This window comes from Cyprinus carpio, chromosome A18 (genome assembly GCF_018340385.1).
Source record: "Cyprinus carpio isolate SPL01 chromosome A18, ASM1834038v1, whole genome shotgun sequence".
Classification (NCBI taxonomy): Eukaryota; Metazoa; Chordata; class Actinopteri; order Cypriniformes; family Cyprinidae; genus Cyprinus; species Cyprinus carpio.
In genome coordinates this window covers 29,197,131-29,217,457 of record NC_056589.1, presented here as the reverse complement: position 1 = coordinate 29,217,457, position 20,327 = coordinate 29,197,131, and the positions used below count along the sequence as shown (strand labels likewise).

General features: G+C 34.1%; 1 protein-coding gene across 1 annotated transcript; it reads right to left on the bottom strand.

The window, feature by feature from the left end:
- Positions 1 to 2,353: 2,353 nt before the first annotated feature.
- LOC109111837 (ribonuclease P protein subunit p25-like protein) lies at positions 2,354 to 3,768 on the bottom strand. The gene has a single exon (XM_019124828.2). The coding sequence runs from the start codon at positions 3,217 to 3,219 to the stop codon at positions 2,605 to 2,607; it is 615 nt and encodes a 204-aa protein (XP_018980373.1). The 5' UTR covers positions 3,220 to 3,768; the 3' UTR covers positions 2,354 to 2,604.
- Between the last annotated feature and the right edge of the window lie 16,559 nt (positions 3,769 to 20,327).

Sequence of the window (20,327 nt, the reverse complement as noted above, 5' to 3'; positions counted from 1 at the left end):
TTTTATTCTGTGGTGCAACAGAAATTCCACTAAAATCTGTGATTCCACATTAATACAGAATTAGTTATTAATTACGAAATATTATGCATTTCCAACAGAATATTGAGAATTGTTTGGAAAAGTTGACAAAACATTAACAGACAGCACCATTTCACATGCTGCAATTTATTATATATACATTTATTATAATAATAATAATGATCCTAAGTAATTATATTTGGTCCCAATAGTAAATGCATGTTGCTTTAATTTACACTCTTTTTTTTTTTTTTTTTGGTGTCTTTTTAAAGATACATTTTTATAAAAGTGCTGTAAAACAAATATTACTCTTGTTTTCCAGTACAAACACTGAAATATTCTTAAAACAAAATACATTTACTTTTATTTTAATGAAAAAAAAAAAAAAGACAATTTTGGCCAAACAATATAATAAAGGTCCACGGTTTTGTTCTGTGGTGCAACATAGAAATTCCATCAAAATCTGTGATTCTACATGACTTTGTCATTAGTTTATTATTATTATAATTATTATTATTATTATTATGAAATATGATGCATTTCCATCAGAATATTGAGAATTGATAGGAAAAGTTGCCAGAAAATAAGCACTATTTTACATGCTGCAATTGATTTTATTTTAATGAAAGATTCAAAAGAAGGAAGTGGACAGTATAAGTCGATTTCATGAAATAATACTCCCATTTTTTAAAAACCCATCCATGAGGACCACAGACCTCTGAATGATGCTCTGCCTGTCACGAAACGTTTTCTACTCCTTAAGATGGAAATTGCTTCCCCCCCAAACATTCTGCCAGCATAGACTAGATGTTTGCTTTTACAGAAGATTATTTATCTCAGAGATGCAATCGAGCATTATGACGGTGACATCATGTAACAGAGTCAGAGCAGCGATGTACAGGTTACTTCAGTCTGCAGGTAGAAGCTTATCAGCCTGAATGTAATTAAATCAACCGTCCCTTAAATAAATCCCTCAAAAGACATTTATCAGGATCCCACACGCTGTGATACGACGTGCTGCTCTACTGGAACTGAACGTTTTGTCCGGATGAAAGCGCTTGAATTCGTCACAGGAAAGTTGCAGACGGTGGCACTTTCTGTGCCGTTTAAACCACAGAGAAAGCATGAGGAGCAAACGCTTCATTTGCACATAAACTGCACACTGGATCTCTGTCAGTTCTCTTTCTGCGGTGAGCTGCACGCTGCTGCGTTTGGTTTTACTGAGGTACTAAAATAATACAATGAAAACAGAAAAACACTCTTATCTCAAACCGCATCTTAACAAGGTTTTTACCAGCTCTCTAATAAAACAACGCAGCATCTGTCCAAAAGCACGAGCCGTTATGAAGCATCTCACTTCCACATCCACGATGTTTGCATGGATCTATACCAGTTCTACATGTTTCCACCAAAGAGAAAGCAGTTTTGGCCTGGAAACATCAGTAGATTTATTCATAAATATCATATGCATGAATTGATTGCCTTAAATTGTACCTGTTAATATGTTTAAATTACATTTATGCATTTGGCTTTTATCCAGATTTTTTGTCCCTTTTTATCAGTTTCTGGATCTTTCCTGGTTTATTTGTGATTTGATTATGAACTAACATGTTCTAGATGTTCTCTAAAACTTCCTCTTAACATGATTTTTATCAGCTCTCTAATAAATCAACGTAGCGCAAGCCATTATGAAGTGTCTGAAATCTTCTCCATCTCACTTCCATGTCCATCTGAGATGTTTGCATGCTTCTGGACCAGTTTTCACCAAAGAAAAACTGGTTTTAGGTCAGAAAATTGGTTGCACATTAAAACCCACTGATCTCTGCACCAGTAACACCAGCATTTTTAGTCATACATACATAAAGACTGATTGCATTAAATTTTACTTGTTATATATTTAAATAATGTTTAAATTGTCTTATCATTACATTTATGCATTCAGCAAACTTATGCATTTATCCAACTGCATTCCAGTTTTTAGTCAGCTCATGCATTACCGGGAAATGCATGTCTGATTATATTGAAGACACTGAATTAAATTAGTGATGCTGCATGCTCAAAACCAGGAGCAAAACTCAAATCAAGACTGTAATGTGCAGGTGTATTTGAGGGTTGGTTATAAACTAGCATTTCTCAATGTTCAGCTCTCAAACTCCATCTTAACACGATCGGCTCTTTAATAAATGAACGCAGCATCTTTTCAGCAGTGATGAAGCATCTTAATTATCCACATCAGATATTTTCACATATATCAAAAACATCTCTGTCTCCACACAAAAAAACCAAAAACACAATAAAAAACAACATTTATACACAAATAAAAACAAATATATAAATAAGTAATATTTAAATTACATTTATGCATTTATACAGCTGCGTTCCAGTTGTTTTCATCAGTTCATGCATTTCCAGGAGACTCATGTCTGATTAGATCTACAAATTAAATTAGTGATGTTGCATGCTCAAAATCAAGACTGTGATGTGCATTTGTGGGCTAGCATAGTCACATTTCAGCTTTCAAGGCTGGTTCTGAGAGGGTTTCAGAGGTTTCAGTGGAAACGGTCGACTTTAACACACGCATAATCCTCAGAGACAGACTCTCTTCGCCTGTGGCTCCGTCAGAGTCTCAGTCTCAGCCGTCTGCGGAGCGCCTCCTCCGCTCCTCTCCTCCCACAAGCTGTTCTCCGGAGGCTGGTAGCCCGGTTCCAGCGGGTCCAGCGGGTCTTTGGAGAGCAGGATGCTGATGGAGGGAAGCGTCCGGTGGACGGTCACCTCCGAATCGCCTTCTTCTTGGCTCTCCCAGACCTCTCGCAGACCCTTGTACTGCAGCTTGGTCATCTGATGGAGACCGCCGAGCTTTCTTTTCATGATCTCAGCGCACGTGATGGTTTTGGTCACGGCTCGTCCGGACCCGGTGAACACTACTTGTCTCAGTCCGGTTTGACTGGCGTCCCGGGCTTCGTCCTGCATGCGCGCCATGGCGAAACCCATGAGATTGCGAATTTTGCTGCCCTCCTTCACCCTCATTTCCAGCACACCTGCCGGCAGGCCGGGGAACGGACACGTGCTTTCCTCTTCAATCCGACACACTTTCTTAAAGCCGCCCGCGTGAGTCTGTTTAAGCAAAGGCAACGAGGCGGAGACGCTTGTAGTCTGACCCGGAACGGACAGCCGGGCGTCCCGATCGATGCTGAGCTCCATGAGAGGGTGTCTGGCAGTGATTTTAAATCACTCCCTCATCTCAAACACTCACATCACACGCAACTGCACAATATCATCCGTGATTAGTGTGCTGTGGGTGAATCGCTTGAACCAGAAGAACACGGAAACGAAACTCATGACTTATAATAAACAGAACAAATAAACCAAAAAACTTCTTGTTTTAAAGTTGTAGATATGCAAAGCTAAAAGGGTGTGAATTACCCATGCGTCCCCAGCATCCAATCAGCCTGGTAAACTTTTTCTCTTAGATTTGAACTTCTGGAAATGAAGGGGCAATTCCTCCAAGGTGTTTTGGGTTTCGGACAGCACACTTACTGTACTTCTGTGGGACGATCCAGCTCTTGTTTTGGGTTTTCCAGACCTCGGCTCTGTCCCATTGTCCTGTGTACTCGTTCACCGGAATGCATCTTCCTCTCCTTCGCTGTCCTTTTCTGTTTCTCGTCTTCCTCCACGTGCCAGCGGAGCTGGAATCTCTCTGTTTCTCGGCTGGGACTCGTGCTGCCTCGTAAATGCTGGTGGAGGGATAAACAAGAGAGAGAGAGAGGGTCAGCCTTCTTAAAGCAACAGTAACCTAAAATCCCATATGAACAGTATTATTAAACAAACACTTCAATAGGGGGTCTTTTAGGATGGGAAATACTTTCTTCTGTTGAAATTGGACGAATGCACTGTGTTAAATCACAAATGCACAAAATACAAATGAACCCTCTCCTCCTGAAAAACATCCACTGATGCACACTTATTTCATCTTCAGTTTAGTTTCTGATCTAAATTTTGATACATTGACACGAGGAACAAGATAGAAGAAATGCATGCTTATTTTATCAAATAAAACATACGTAAAAGTTGATTATATACATATATATAGAGAGAGAGACTGAGCGAGTGAGTGAGTGAGTGAGTGAGAAGAAATAACATGCATGATAACAGAAATTTATTTGTTTTTAATAGAACATTTATTCAAATCATATGTTTTTGGGAGTTTTAAAATATAATAAAAATGAAAAAAAAAAACATTTTAAATACACACATATGATTTAATATATATTTTCATTTTGTGAATGCTATTTTTTTAAGTTTAAAACTTGATATACACGCATGATTTCAATCTATTTTCCATTAAATCTAAATATGTTTCTATTATTGTGCATGTTATTTCTCTCTCTCTCTCTAATTGATTTTAATATATGTATATATTTTCAATTAAACGTCCCATTATTTTGTGTATGTTATTTCTAAATAAACTGTTGAAAATGTTGTAAATATTTGTAAGAACACACACACACACACACACACACACACACACACACACACACACACACACACACACACACACACAATTTTAACATATTCATATTATACATATATATAAATCATGCTATATAAATCAACTTAGCTGACAATTAAAGCACAGTTCTGGAACACGGAGCCACTTGGGCTCAGAAAGACACATTTCCAGCAGGTGAATGAAATTGTAAATGAAATTAGCTGGAATCTAATTGAAAACACCCTTCACAGGGCAGAGGAAAGTCAGACTGCTAAATGTGCTGCGGTTGGCCTTTAGCCCTCGACATGCATTTGGCCGTTACCATTTGCATAATGTGATGTTAATGGTCTTTATACAGGATGAATTCTGGGCATCGACGTCTCTTCACTCGAGGATAAAATGCAAAATGGATTTTTATCACCTGCGCACACATGAGTTATTTGGCAACATCTATCCTTTTCTTCCATCGTTTAATCCGTTTTTAATTAACCTATGATCTTAAATGAGCTTAACTTGATTTCTTACGTCTGTGCTTTTCATTTTTCATTCTGGTGTAAGGCACTTTGAATCACTACTGTCCATGACATTCACATTAATGCATTTTGCACACGGTTTTATCCAAAGCGACATACACTGCATTCATTTTTATGATTTACTGTAATGCATTCCTTGGGAATCGAACCCCTGCCCTTGGTGTTGCTAGCGCTGTGATCAACTGTTTGAGCTACAGGAATGCTTGAAAACGACAGAAATCCAGTTCTGACTGGATGACGTTTATATGAACCCTAACTTTGCAATTAGTTTTACATATGTTTGCATACTCCGAATGAATCTTAAGCGCATGCACAGTGAGCATAACTGTCGTTTCTGACTTGAAATAAAGGAATAAAAAAACTATAAACTCACAGTCACAGGGAAAAAGGTCAGAACTTTTAAGTTTTTTATTCTTAACTTTTAACTTTTTTATTTTTTTATTCTGTGGCAGAAATAACCTTCCAAAAACATACTTTGGCAAGCTGAAATTTTGACTTTAAAAGTCATAATTATTACACACTAAGTCATGTGAGTCAAACTAGTCAAAATTATATATATAGGCAAAAAAGTCTATTTATAGCATAATTTAGATTTTTATTTTATTTTATTTGAATTCTGATAATTATGACATAGTAGGTCAATTTACTGTAGACTTTTAAAGTCATAATTTCGATTTAGTATGTCATAATAATGACATTACACTCTGTCGTAATTTCAACTTTTTATCTTATAATCATGACTGTCAATTTTCACTTGTCATAATTATGATTTCTTATGTGTCATAATTAGTCATAATTATGACTAAGTAAAATTTGACGTACAAATTCATAATTATATGATAAAAAGTTGAAAGGTAAGTAATAATTATGACTTTATGATAAGTCGAAATTATGATATACTAGGTAATATGAAATCAAGTCAAAATTATGAGATAAAAAATTTTAGTTATGAAATTAAATGTTAAAATTATGAGATAAAAAGCAAAAAGATGACAATTTATATCACAATTTAGATTTTTTAATCCTACTGTATAATTATGACTTAGTAGCCTATGTCAGTTTTGACTTTTAAAGTCATAATTTCATTTTTTTACATCATAAGTTTGACTTTTTAAATCATTATTATGACTTTACTTTTATCTCATAATTATGACTTACCAAAGCATGATTTTTTTTCTTACACTGTGTAAATGGGCTTCCATATATACAATCACAGAATAATGATTCATGTCTACTCATTAACATAATAACTCTTCAGATGAGCTCAGCTTTGCTCACTTTGAACAAAATCACAGTCCTGATGTTCCTCCACAACAATCACGGTTTCCTCTTTCCTCTATACCCCCCGTGATTCCCGCATATTTCCTCTGAGCGCGGGCCAGCGATCCGTGATATTCAGCACTGAGTTATTAGGGTTTGTCAGTGCTCTGGTTAGCTCTGTGTGCGCTGTCACTTCAGCAGACGATCAGCAGAGGTTCAGCGGAGGAATGAAGGCCGGGCGAATGAGAGACGACAGATCATTCAGCCCGAACCAATGCACTGTCTGAGCCAGAACGGCCAATTCTCAGGAGGAAAACAGGGAGGGTTCCTCAGAAAAAAACACTGGAGTGATTCCATTCAGCTCTTTGATTAATGACAACACTGAGAAAATCTGCATTTTTGCTCTGGTTTCCAGCTATCGTTCTTGAAACATTATTCAAACCATGCAGGGTCAGAAACTTCAGCGCATGCACAGTTCCCCCACAAAACCCATCCTAACACCATACAAACTAATAAAACTCATAATTCACGCCAGTCTCTTCAAACATACAAGACACACAACACACACACACACAATTACACGACAAAAAAACATATCAACAATCATCCCATCATCCCAAATAAAAAACCAAATAAACAACTGGCTTCAAATCTGTTTTTAAATACTATTAAAAAATATGATAAACTCTTTAGTGAACATGACGCTGCCCACAGCAGGAGACGCCGCAACAAATGCCTCCACTTAGACTGTGTGTGTGTGTGTGTGTGTGTGTGAGAGAGAGAGATAGAGAGAGAGAGTGTGTGTGTGTGGGAGGAGAGAGTGATGTGAGTGTGTGTGTGTGTGTGTGTGTGTGTGAGAGAGAGAGAGAGACAGAGAGCGAGAGAGTGAGTGTGAGTGTGTGTGTGTGTGTGTGTGTGTGTGTGTGTGTGAAACAAAAAAATAAATATAACTATATATTTGTGTGTGTGTGTGTGTGTGAGAGAGAGAGAGAGAGTGTGTGTTGTGAGAGAGAGCGACAGAGAGCGAGAGAGTGAGTGTGAGTGGAGTGTGAGTGTGTGGTGTGAGAGAGCAGCTTGTTTTTTTTTTTCTTTTTTTCTGTTACACATTTCAGCTTGTTCCCTTTTTTCTTTTTTTCTGTTAGTGTGTGTTGTGTGTGTGAAGAGAGAGAGAGAGTGAGTGTGTGATGGTGTGTGTGTGTAAGAGAGAGAGGTAGAGAGAGAGAGAGAGAGAGTGATGTGTGGTTGTGGTGTGAGAGAGAGAGAGAGAGAGAGAGAGAGGAGAGAGAGAGAGAGAGATGTGTGTGGGAGTGAGAGAGAGAGAGAGAGAGAGAGAGAGAGAGAGAGAGAGTGAGTGTGGTGGGTTGTGTGTGTAAGAAGAGAGAGCTGAGAGAGAATTACCCTCATCACTCATAAGGAGATGTGTGTGAGGGGTGAAATGATCGTTTGGCTGTTTGGGTGAAATTACCCTCATCACTCATAAGGAGATACACAGCTGCCTGTGGGGGAGAGAGAGAGAAAGAGAGAGAGTAATGATACTATTTGTGTTAAAAAGACAAAATGGAAAGTATGAATACATAATAGACAGGGATGATACCAGAGATAGCTGTAAATTGATAACACTATATTGTTATAGCATCATATAATGAAGTGCAGTGATTTCACTATGATTTCAGGATAATTCGACATTCTTAGATTTAATAGTTTAACCGCTTAACCAATCTACTGTCCCTGTATAATCATATAAACACTTCTGCACTGGTTCACACATATTCATGTGGTAAGAAATATGATATTTACTGAAATGATTGTGAGTTTCTTTAGGCAAGTCAGTTCATTAAATTACCATGAATTACCGGATTATTCCTTTAAGGAACAAGGTCGGTCTCTTTCTCCATTTCTCAGTCTAAACGTCTCCTCTAAGCAAGAGAAGCGTGAGTCTCACATGCTCCAGTGACATTAATCCGTTTCCTTATCAAACAGTCATCAGGAGCAGAAGAGCGTCAGTCTGCGTCAGGAGCTCCAGGGTAAATGAATCCCGCTCTCTCTCTCTCATCTGTACCTGCACCTGGAGCCCTGAGACTCGTCCGATGAGGAACGGCCGGGCAACAGGGTGTAATTAACTCTCTAAAACAGCACTGACACCTTACAGCCCCGACGTGTCTCGACGCCCCCAGCACTGCAGTGCAGACACACACACACACACACACACACACACACACACACACACACACACGCACGCACACACACACACAATACTAAATGTTAACAAGCACAAATTTTGATTTTATAAATGCATTAGTAAATGTTGAAATTAACATTAACTAAGATTAAAAAAATGCTGTAGAAGTATTGTTCATTCTTAGTTCATGTTAACTAAAGTAGTTACCTAATGTTAACTAACGAACCTTATTGTAAAGTGTTACCATCATTTCTACCTGATAAAATATTTTAGAGCTTGATGCAACTAGGAAAATTAATATTGGATTATACAGAAGAAATCTTGAAAATTACTTTACATTCTCTCATTAATCCAAAATTTGGACATTAAAAAAAAAAGTGTAAAAAAGATGTCAGCTTACAGTAGATCATGATGCTTGCAACACCAAAGTCATGGGTTTGAATCCCAGGGAATGCATGAACTGATTGAATATATTAATGCAATGTCAGTCACTTTGGATAAAATCACCAGTTAAATGCCTGTTAAACCTGAAAAATTCAGTTGTTTGTGATTACAGGATTTATTTTATTTATTTATTTCTCAGATATAGCAATTTCTTCTTTTTTTTTCAGGTCTAGAAAATTACATTCTAAATGCAAATGTAAATTCAGCATTTACACTTTATATTAATAATGGGGTTTTTTTTCAGTTGTTGTGATTACAGGGATTTTAAATTTTAATTTTTACTCTCAAATAGCATTTTTTTTTTTATCTGATAAAATATTTTAGAGCTTGGCATTACTAGAAAACTGCATAATGGATTATTAAAAATTATTATTATTTTTTTTAAATATACATTTAAATACAAATTCAAAAGCAGCATTTACACTTTTTCTTACCAAAGAAATGTCAAATACACAAATGTAAATTTAAATGCATTTCACTCAGTAAAGATAGTCTAACACACACATTACCATCCTGAGATTGTTTACGCTGCTAAAACATTAAAGCCTGTTGATTTACTAAATACTGCTGGACAACAATGTGCCTCGGGCCGAAAAAGAAAAACTGATTTAGTTCAACAGTTTAAATAGTAATTTGCATTTATATCTTCCAATATAAACTAGAAAAACATTCCTCAGGCTTAAAACACACACAAAGTACAAGCAAATATAAAAACACCTCATTTAGAGTCCAAACAGCGATGATAACAATCACCACACATCCAGTTACACGACACTTTAGATTAAAAAACAAAAATGAAATATAAATATGTAATTCTATACCCCAATGAACATGTCAGATACAAATAATGACTTCAAATCAAAACATTTTCCATCCCAACAATAAATAATTCTAAAGATGCAATAAAATTTACAAAAAAAAGATAATCTCTCCACCAGAACTTCCCAGTGTAAAAGTGTCTGATTTAAAATCTTAAACTCTAAAAACACAGGTGCATAAGTGACAAGAAGACAAACCTTTGTTTCTGTCCGAGTACATCTGATAACGAGTTTTTTAATTCATCCCACGCTAATTCATCCCAATCAATACGAAACATTAATACCAAACATCCTCCCACTGCATCCTCTTTAAAAGCGAGTGCAGCGTGTGAACGTGGAGAGTTTAATTGAACAGCTCTTCAGTCTAATTGTCATTACCTGATAATGGCAGCTGCACGCAGCGCTTCAGACCCACTAATGGAATTCATTGCAGTATTTTGATCAATTAAATTAAAAATAATTAGAGCTTTATGCAAAAAAGCAAATGGATAATTAATTATTCTGTGCTAACTGAATGTTTAGACAGAAAATGATGTTAGAATCTCACAAAAGCACAGTAAGCTGCACTAACATGTTTTGAACATACTGTAGAAATCAGCAACTGGACTGAGCACAACTGCAACATCAGTTCATCTCTTCATGCACAGTGATTTACAATTAAAGAGGGTTTTTTTGTGAGTGTACAGTATGTGCTACACATACTTCAGTAATACAGTGACATTTGTACTTTCTGACGTGAGCCAATTCTCAAAAATGTTCAAAAGTCAAACATCTAATACTTTACACTTTCATTGCTATTTAATATAATTTCTGATGACTTTTAGACATGAACATCATAATTCTGTTCCATACTGTAAAACATGTTTTTTTTTTTTTTTAAGCAAAGATTATTTGATGTTTTACAGGAAAATACTATTTCAGTTTTTTATATTTTATTCTATGCATTACTTGCTGTTACTTCGTAATTATTTGCGAAATTTACTATAGCAATTTCTAAATGAAAATGTAAATAAAATGTAAATCCTACACAAAACAATTGCCTGAAACATTTTCTCTCAGAAATTGCTAGTACATTTTACAAATAATTACAAAGAAACAGCAAGTGACAAATTGAACTAAATGTAAAGTTTTGATGAAAAACTGAAAAAAAAAAATTCATTCTCAGAGCGTTCTGTCAAAGTTCTTTCAAAATTACGAGCAAACATACTTAAGAGAATGTCGTTCAAAGTTATGTTCTTTAATAATCTTCACAAAATGTTATTTATATGTTCATGGAGCAAAGTCTTTTTTTCTGAAAGGCTTTAGTCGGACATTCATCTGATATATCTAAACTCTACTGACTAATCGTTTCAGAACATTTAGAGAATGTTCACAATGTTCCCATAGTGTTTACAAAATGATAAAATGAAACGTTCTAGTAATGTTTTCTCTAATGTTCATAGTAACCAAGAAAAAACACCTGGATTGAACATTCAGAGAACATTTGGGAATAATGTCTTCATAACTTTATGGAAAAGTTGGCAAAACATTCTTAGAACATATTTTTATCTTTTCCAGCACAAGTGAAACTCTTAGCATCAGTTCCAGGGTTATTATTGAAACTAAAATTAAAACCATAAAAAGTTACTTAAAATAAATGTTAGCTGAAATAAAATAAAATATAAAATCAGCTAGTTGCCATGTCAACATTTCTCATTTTTATGTTGATGTACTAAAATAACTAAAAGAAAAATGAATAAAAAATATATATATACACATATTTAAACAAAATCTACTAAAAATGACAAAAACACACAACAAAATGACTAAAACTTGAACTAAAATTAAAATGAACAAAACAAAATAAAAAAATTGAGGTGCATGTAAAATCACAGTAAACGGTCACAGATGCTGTTGATGGAGTTTAACTAGTACTGGACCCAGAGACTCGGTTGATCTCTGGTGGTTTAATGTGTTAGTAAATTCTCTCCTTGCACGGATCAGAACCGTTTACCAGCTCTTGAGCTCCACAGGAAGGAGCGTTTAGTCCAGACCTCATGTAAAACCCAACAATTCAGCGTGTAACCAGATGGCTAAAGACTCCATAGAGAGAGAGAGAGAGAGAGAGAGAGAGAGAGAGAGAGAGAGAGAGAGAGAGAGAGAGAGAGAGAGAGAGAGAGAGAGAGAGAGAGAGAGAGAGAGAGAGAGAGAGAGAGAGAGAGAGTGTGCAGTGGCCATTTGTACTGGGTCACTACTTTCTTCGTCACGCTCACAGAGACACTCAGTCATCTAACAGCACGCTGAGAGGGAAATGTCAAGTGTGTGTGTGTGTGTGAGATATACAGACATTCCCCCTGATGTCATTTAACAGTAGCAGTCAAAGTTTAACCCAAAATAATCTGCTTTCGCAGCTCTGTGTGTTTGGACAGATTATGTCATATATTATCGGTCAGGATCAGGAGTGTAATTTAACAGCATCTCAACAATCATTTAATGATGGTACGCCTCTCTATATGCAAACAATGTCAACACTGCACTGAGAAAAGTAACAGGTACCATGTGACAACATCATGCAGTTCTTCACTAATTTGAACCCTAATAATTGCACTGGGAATAACGACAACTAAAAAATAACTGTTTTCAACCTTTTTGACTCCAAGGCAATGTTATTATAGGTAACTAAAACTAAAACCATTTAAAAAAAAAAATAATGTTGAAATAAAATAACATTAACTGAAATATAATAAAATAAAACATTTCATTTAGTATATAAAGTAATAAAATAAATAAAACATTGAAATAAAAATCCATATAAATCTATGAAATTTTTAAATAATAATAATAATAAAAAAACGTAAAATTTAACTAAAAATCTAATGAAAACGTAAAATAAACTCACAAAGACTATAATAGTATTTCAGTTATACTAAAATAATGTTCAAGATATCCTGAGATATTTCTGCTTGTTTTCAAACTTGTTTTATGGACTGACATTGGCAATATGTTTAAATAAATTATAGAAAATAATTAAATTCCATTATTGCAGGAGTTTCAATAACTAAATGTCCTTCATGATTTACACTTTTTATTACCAATCAGTGTGTTACACACTGCTCCGAGAGTAAAGGCTGAGGATCCAAATGCAGCATTTATTAAAAGGTAATCTATAAGGCCGTAGCCAAATAAACAGTCAAGAGGTTATAAACACAGGATAAATATTCCAACACAAAACTCCAGGCGGGAAACTCAGGCAAACAGGGTCATCCAGAGAACAGGCAGGGGTCAAAACCAAGGAACAGAAAGTCATTTGAGCACTTCAGCTTAAAATTATTTTAGTTAGCTGGCAAGAAAACATCCATAAATTTTTTATCCAAAGTGTATATTTTATTTCAGCTTTGTTTTAATTTACAAATATGCTTTAATAGTTTTAGTTTTAGATGCACGTGAGATTAATGAGGAGAAACTTGTGAGACGAAGACACATCACACACAAGAGCATTACATAAGCAGAGATTAAACTTCAGGTGTCAAAACTCTGAGTATTTCTGCCCTAAGTGAGACACACAATATCTAAATTGCATGTGCATGTGGAAGGAGATTTGTCCCATTTTTTTTTTTTTTTTTTTTTTTTTTGTTCACCTGGTGTTGCAATTGTTTTTGTGAGGGGCTTGGGTCCTGCAATGAGAGCAAATCCCCCATAATGCCCTGCTTTACAATAAAGCTGTAATTGCAGGAGTGTAATTGCTCACCAATGTTCAGCTGCTCACCGTGTGTGTGTGTGTGTGTGTGTGTGTGTGTGTGTGTGTGTTGGGTGTGTGCAATTATCAAAATCCAGCAGACTGTAGCTGTCAACGCTGAAGAGCTCAATAATTAGAAACGGGGGAAAAATGAGGTGGCAATTTTGTGTCTGCAATTATCAAAATCCAGCAGAAGACTTGTGAGAGTTTACAGAGGGAGAGGACTGAAGCACTGTTCAGAATACTAGTGTACCACACAGCATTTGCTGTATACTATCTACTATTATAAACTATTATTAATAAATCTTTTATGTGAAACAAAAAAAATCTAAAAAAAATTAATAAAAAATAATAAAGTATGTTTTAAGATATTTAAAAATACCTAATCAGATCAGATAAATCAGGAAGGGCATGTTAAAATCACAATGATATAGTATCCTGTTAATTTATCACACTGGAAATTAAATGTGAAGTGGAGCACTTTGCATTATGGGATACAGTACAATACAGTTTGGGGACGTTACCGTTGCAGGTGTTACTCGTCAACAAAGAAGTGTTCTGTGTTATAATGCGACCAAATTACTGAAGATAATCGATGCTGTGCTACTCCAGCTTTTGTTTTGCAGGTGTATGTTCAAGAAACAGGATCTTTTACAGGGTTTTACTGTTTGATGATGGGAATATTATGGAAGCTTGTTTCTCCCATAGAATAAAGAAATGCAAAAAAGGTATTGCAACTATTTATTCTCAAAATTTTGAAGAAAATAAAGTTAAAATTGTGAGATATAAACTTCAAAACGTTTATTTGAAAAAAAAATCAAAATTGTGAGTGGAAATAACCCTTTTTATTTTTTATATGTCGCGGAACAGAATTTTAAGATGTAATGTCAGAAATGATTGATGTAAAGTAAGGATTGTGAGATGTAAAGTCAGAATTGTAAATGTAAAGTCAGAAATGATTGATGTAAAGTCAGAATTGTGAGATGTAAAGTCAGAATTGTGAGATGTAAAGTCAGAAATGATTGATGTAAAGTCAGAATTGCGTGATGTGAAGTCAGAATTGTGAGATGTAAAGTCAGGATTGTGAGATGTAAAGTCAGAATTGTAAATGTAAAGTCAGAAATGATTGATGTAAAGTCAGAATTGCGTGATGTAAAGTCAGAAATGATTGATGTAAAGTCAGAAATGATTGATGTACACTCTCAGAAATAAAGGTAAAAAAGCTGTCACTGGGGCTGTACCTTTTCAAAAGGTACACGTTTGTACCTATTGGGTTCTAATATGTACACTTTAAGTACTAATATGTACCTTTAAGGTAACCAAAATGGACCCTTAAGGTACAAATATGTACCTTTTGAAAAGGTACAGCCCCAGTGACAGCTTTTGTACCTTTACTTCTGAGAGTGTAAAGTCAGAATTGTGAGATGTAGTAAACCAGGGAAAATGATTGATGTAAAGTTAGAATTGGGAGATGTAAAGTCAGAAATGATTGATGTAAAGTCAGAAATGATTGATGTACACTCTCAGAAAAATAAGGTTAAAAAAAGCTGTCACTGGGGCTGTACCTTTTTCAAAAGGTACACTTTTGTACCTATTGGGTTCTGATATGTACACTTTTAAGTACTAATATGTACCTTTAAGGTACCAAATGGACCCTTAAGGTACAAATATGTACCTTTTGAAAAGGTACAGCCCCAGTGACAGCTTTTGTACCTTTACTTCTGAGAGTGTAAAGTCAGAATTGTGAGATGTAAAGCCAGAAATGATTGATGTAAAGTCAGAATTGGGAGATGCAAAGTCAGAAATGATTGATGTAAAGTCAGAAATGATTGATGTAAAGTCAGAAATGATTGATGTAAAGTCAGAAATGATTGATGTAAAGTCAGTAATGATTGATGTAAAGTCAGAATTGTGAGATATAAAGTCAGAAATGATTGATGTAAAGTCAGAATTGTGAGATGTAAAGTCAGAATTGGGAGATGTAAAGTCTGAAATGATTGATGCAAAGTCAGAAATGATTGATGTAAAGTCAGAATTGTGAGATGTAAAGTCAGAAATGATTGATGTAAAGTCAGAAATGATTGATGTAAAGTCAGAATTGTGAGATGTAAAGTCAGAAATGATTGATGTAAAGTCAGAAATGATTGATGTAAAGTCAGAATTGTGAGATATAAAGTCAGAAATGATTGATGTAAAGTCAGAATTGTGAGATGTAAAGTCAGAAATGATTGATGTAAAGTCAGAAATGATTGATGTAAAGTCAGAAATGATTGATGTAAAGTCAGAAATGATTGATGTAAAGTCAGAATTGTGAGATGTAAAGTCAGAAATGATTGATGTAAAGTCAGAAATGATTGATGTAAAGTCAGAATTGTGAGATGTGAAGTCAGAAATGATTGATGTAAAGTCAGTAATGATTGATTTAAAGTCAAAATTGTGTGATGTAAAGTCAGAAATGATTGATGTAAAGTCAGAATTGTGAGATATAAAGTCAGAAATGATTGATGTAAAGTCAGAATTGCGTGATGTAAAGTCTGAAATGATTGATGTAAAGTCAGAATTGTGAGATGTAAAGTCTGAAATGATGGATGTAAAGTCAGAATTGTGAGATGTAAAGTCAGAAATGATTGATGTAAAGTCAGAAATGATTGATGTAAAGTCAGAAATGATTGATGTAAAGTCAGAATTGTGTGATGTAAAGTCAGAAATGATTGATGCAAAGTCAGAAATGATTGATGTAAAGTCAGAAATTATTGATGTAAAGTCAGAAATTATTGATGTAAAGTCAGAAATGATTGATGTAAAGTCAGAATTGTGAGATGTAAAGTCTGAAATTAATGATGTAAAGTCAGAATTGTGAGATGTAAAGTCTGAAATGATTGATGTAAAGTCAGAATTGTGAGTTGTAAAGTCAGAATTGTGAGATGTAAAGTCCGAAACGATTGAAATAAAGAAATAATAGATTTAAATAAAGTCTGAAATGATTGATTTAAAGTCAGAATTGTGAGATGTAAAGTCTGAAATGATTGATGTAAAGTCAGAATTGTGAGTTGTAAAGTCAGAATTGTGAGATGTAAAGTCAGAAACGATTGATGTAAAGTCAGAATTGTGAGTTGTAAAGTCAGAATTGTGAGATGTAAAGTCAGAAACGATTGATGTAAAGTCAGAATTGCGTGATGTAAAGTCTGAAATGATTGATGTACAGTCAGAATTGTGAGTTGTAAAGTCAGAATTGTGAGATGTAAAGTCAGAAACGATTGATGTAAAGTCAGAATTGTGAGTTGTAAAGTCAGAATTGTGAGTTGTAAAGTCAGAATTGTGAGATGTAAAGTCAGAAATGATTGATGTAAAGTCAGAAATGATTGATGTAAAGTCAGAATTGATTGATTTAAAGTCAGAATTGTGAGATGTAAAGTCTGAAATGATTGATGTAAAGTCAGAATTGTGAGTAAGCTCACAATTCTAAGAAAACAGTCTGAATTGTGAGATATAAACTTGCAACAGTGAGAAAAAATTGTGAGAATCAAATTCAAGTTCAATCAAAAACCCAAACCACATATGCAAAAACTTAAAACACACAAGTAATAAGCCTGTATAAGAACAGACGTGACGTATAGATTGAGCTTGTCCTTCAGCATCCACTTACATAGCTCTCAGTGGCGCTCAGGCAATCAGCTGCTCCAATTTACTGCTGATTTTAATTTGGATCAGTGATCAAATTCCCTTCTGACTGAGGATCTGGCAACCATCAGAAGATGCATACAGATCAGTGTTAAGGTCAACAAGCTGTAAACGAGGCGATTACAGTCTAAGCTATTTTGCCGTCCACTTTCCTGCATTTCGCACACAACGCTGTGGTTATCAGCAATTCTAAAGGTTAACACATCAACGTGGGAGCTTCCCTTAAACGCCAGTAATGGCTTTTATTCAAGGCGAATTTTCAGTCCAAAATCCTGAATGGCAAATTTAAATGCAAATTCAACGTCTGTACCCTAAAGACCAAAAAATATTAAAAAAATCTGAAAAAAAGTCAATACACACTCCCCACCACCATCTTTATATAAAATCCTCCTTCACCACTGACGGACCTCTCTTCCTACTGAATCAAAAAAAAACACGCCTTTCACAGATTGAAATGAGCCGTGATCGGTATTGGAGAAGCGTTTGTGCTAGAAAAGAGTGTTAAATACGAGGCAATCACTACGTCAAGCACAAAGACGGAGAGAGAGTGTGTGTGTTTGGACTGCAGAGAACGTTTGCTAGATTATGATGGTAATCAGAGGTGAACCAAAACAAAGTCGAGCCCTTGAAACACTTTTCTGCCTGATATTGACAGGCCGGCGAACAAGCTATAATTCAAAACTCATCTGCGCCACTGCTTTTATTTTCCTCCACACATGCACTCTCACTCTCTCTCTCTATATATGGATGGTCAGATCTATACACTTACACTCCGGCTATTAACCACACGAACGTTTATACTCAAAGTGCATTCGGGTGTCAAATGTGACACTCTCGGGCCTCTAATGAACGAGTGTTTCTGCAGACTGCGAGTCTTCGGGTGGGTGTGCGTCTAAATCTCGCAGCCTGTATAATGGCACCCTGTCAAGACTGCAGCTCCATCCAAAGTGCTTCCCAAATAAGCACCTATTGTGGAGCCGTGGCAGAGGAGTGGAAGAGTGCTGAGAGAGCCGTCATTGTGTGGGGAAGATGAAGAGAGGGGGAAGAAAAGAGGAGAAGATTGCTGTGTTAGATGTTTGAGCCGCACACGGTTCCTCCCATTGTTCTCGGCTCGTGAGTCACAGCATGTTCAGCTTGAACAAATAATTGATCGATGTAAAATTAAAACAATTGGATTTAGGGAGCGTATTGAGCTTCAGGGTGATGGATTTGAACATTACAGCCGCTCTGATCCGACCGAACGCACCACACAGTCCAACCTACACAGACTCTGCTGAAAATCTTAGCTGACTTTGGTAATATTTGATGTCACAATGCAGTTTTATTCTACTGGATGTAGATATGTACAGTACATACAAATACTAAATATATATTAAAAGGGGGGATTCACTGCTGGTAAGATGGGCTTTAAAAATTTACTAGAGAAAACAGCAAGCGATATGTGTATGTACATATGCATGTGTATTTCTATTATGTTTTTACTTACAAAAAATAAAAAAATAATAAAAATTTTTTTTTTACAACTTACCAGTTTTTGAGCATATGGTAACAGGTTTATACTGTAGAGTTTTTTTGTTTTTAAATGTAAATATAACAGACTTGGTCAGCAAGATGTTTTTAATTATTTAAAATAGAATAAAATTTTGCATGACCAATTTTTTTTAAATATATTTTTATAAGTACAGGTCAGAATAAATATGTTGTTTCATTTTACATAAATACATCTGTTACGCTGAATGACGATGGAACATTATTTCACATGTATTTTAATATTTTATTTTCACAAAAGTTATTTGAAACATTGAAGTATACACTTTACTTGCATTTAAAATGCTTTTTTTTTCTATGCATATAAAATCACTTTTGTACATTTAATTAGATGTGGACATCAAAATGTGATGTATATAGTGTCTAAACACTTAAGCCACACAAAAAGTCTAAATGTCTTCACATAAAAAATCTCAAAACAAGTGGGATTTAATATAAAAAAACAGCTCAAGTACACTTTCCGATCTAAATACTTTTTACATTTTTCATTCTATATTTATATATAGTTAAAATATAAAGCAATGTATCTATTCTTAGGCATTTTCTTTCTCGATGTTAAAAAAATGAGCACACCGGCTTTTCTGTGTGAACTCAAGAGTAACTGACTTCATCCATTAAAAACGACCTTGAGACGAGTTGGATAAAAATAATTTTAGTTGAGAGAAAAGCCCTAGTATCATTTGAGCACTTGAAAATATTTTATCAGTTTAAACGCAAATATTATTTTGGACTTAAGTGTCCAAATGGTTTATAAAACCTTATGAATACTAAAAATAAGTTATTTTTTTTTAAAAAAAAGATTAATTTTAAACAAAGGTTCGTAATCATATTGAAAGCAGAAATATACAAGATAAGAAATACAAAACATAAACACATTATCTTTAAATCTTTGAAACCGAAAACTATTGTTTGGCATGTGGTAATTTCTAAAAAGTACAAAAATACTGCCTTCAAACATTCATCTGCCAAAAATAACAAACAATATCACACAACAAACATATTTAAGTTAAATAATTAAGTTAAGTTAAATAATCATCCCAAATAACACGGATAAGAAGTTAATAAGACTGAAGAGAGAATAATTATTATTATTATATATTAATAATTATTGCTATTTTTAATCATTAATCACAACATCAACAATAATAATAATTGTTATATTTATTAATATAATTATATTATAATTATAATTAATAATATAATTATTATTTGAATGGTTTTCTTTTAATAATAATATTATATATATATATATATATATATATTATATATATATATATATATATATATATTATATATATAATTGTTATTATGACATTTCAAAGATTAATTTGATTTATTATTTAAATTTAATTTAAAATTAATTGTATTTAATACAATAAATAAATTTAATAATGTAATAACTATTTGAATGATTTTCTTTTAATAATAATAATTATCATTATTAGTATATATATATATAGATATATATTTATAATATCATAATTATATAATATACTTATTCTATATTATATATATCAAATATATATTTATATTATATATTAGGACATTTTTAGCATAATATCTGTATATATTTAATTTAATTAATTTAATTTAGTAATTTAATTTAATTTAATTTAACATTTAATTTAATTTAATTTAATTT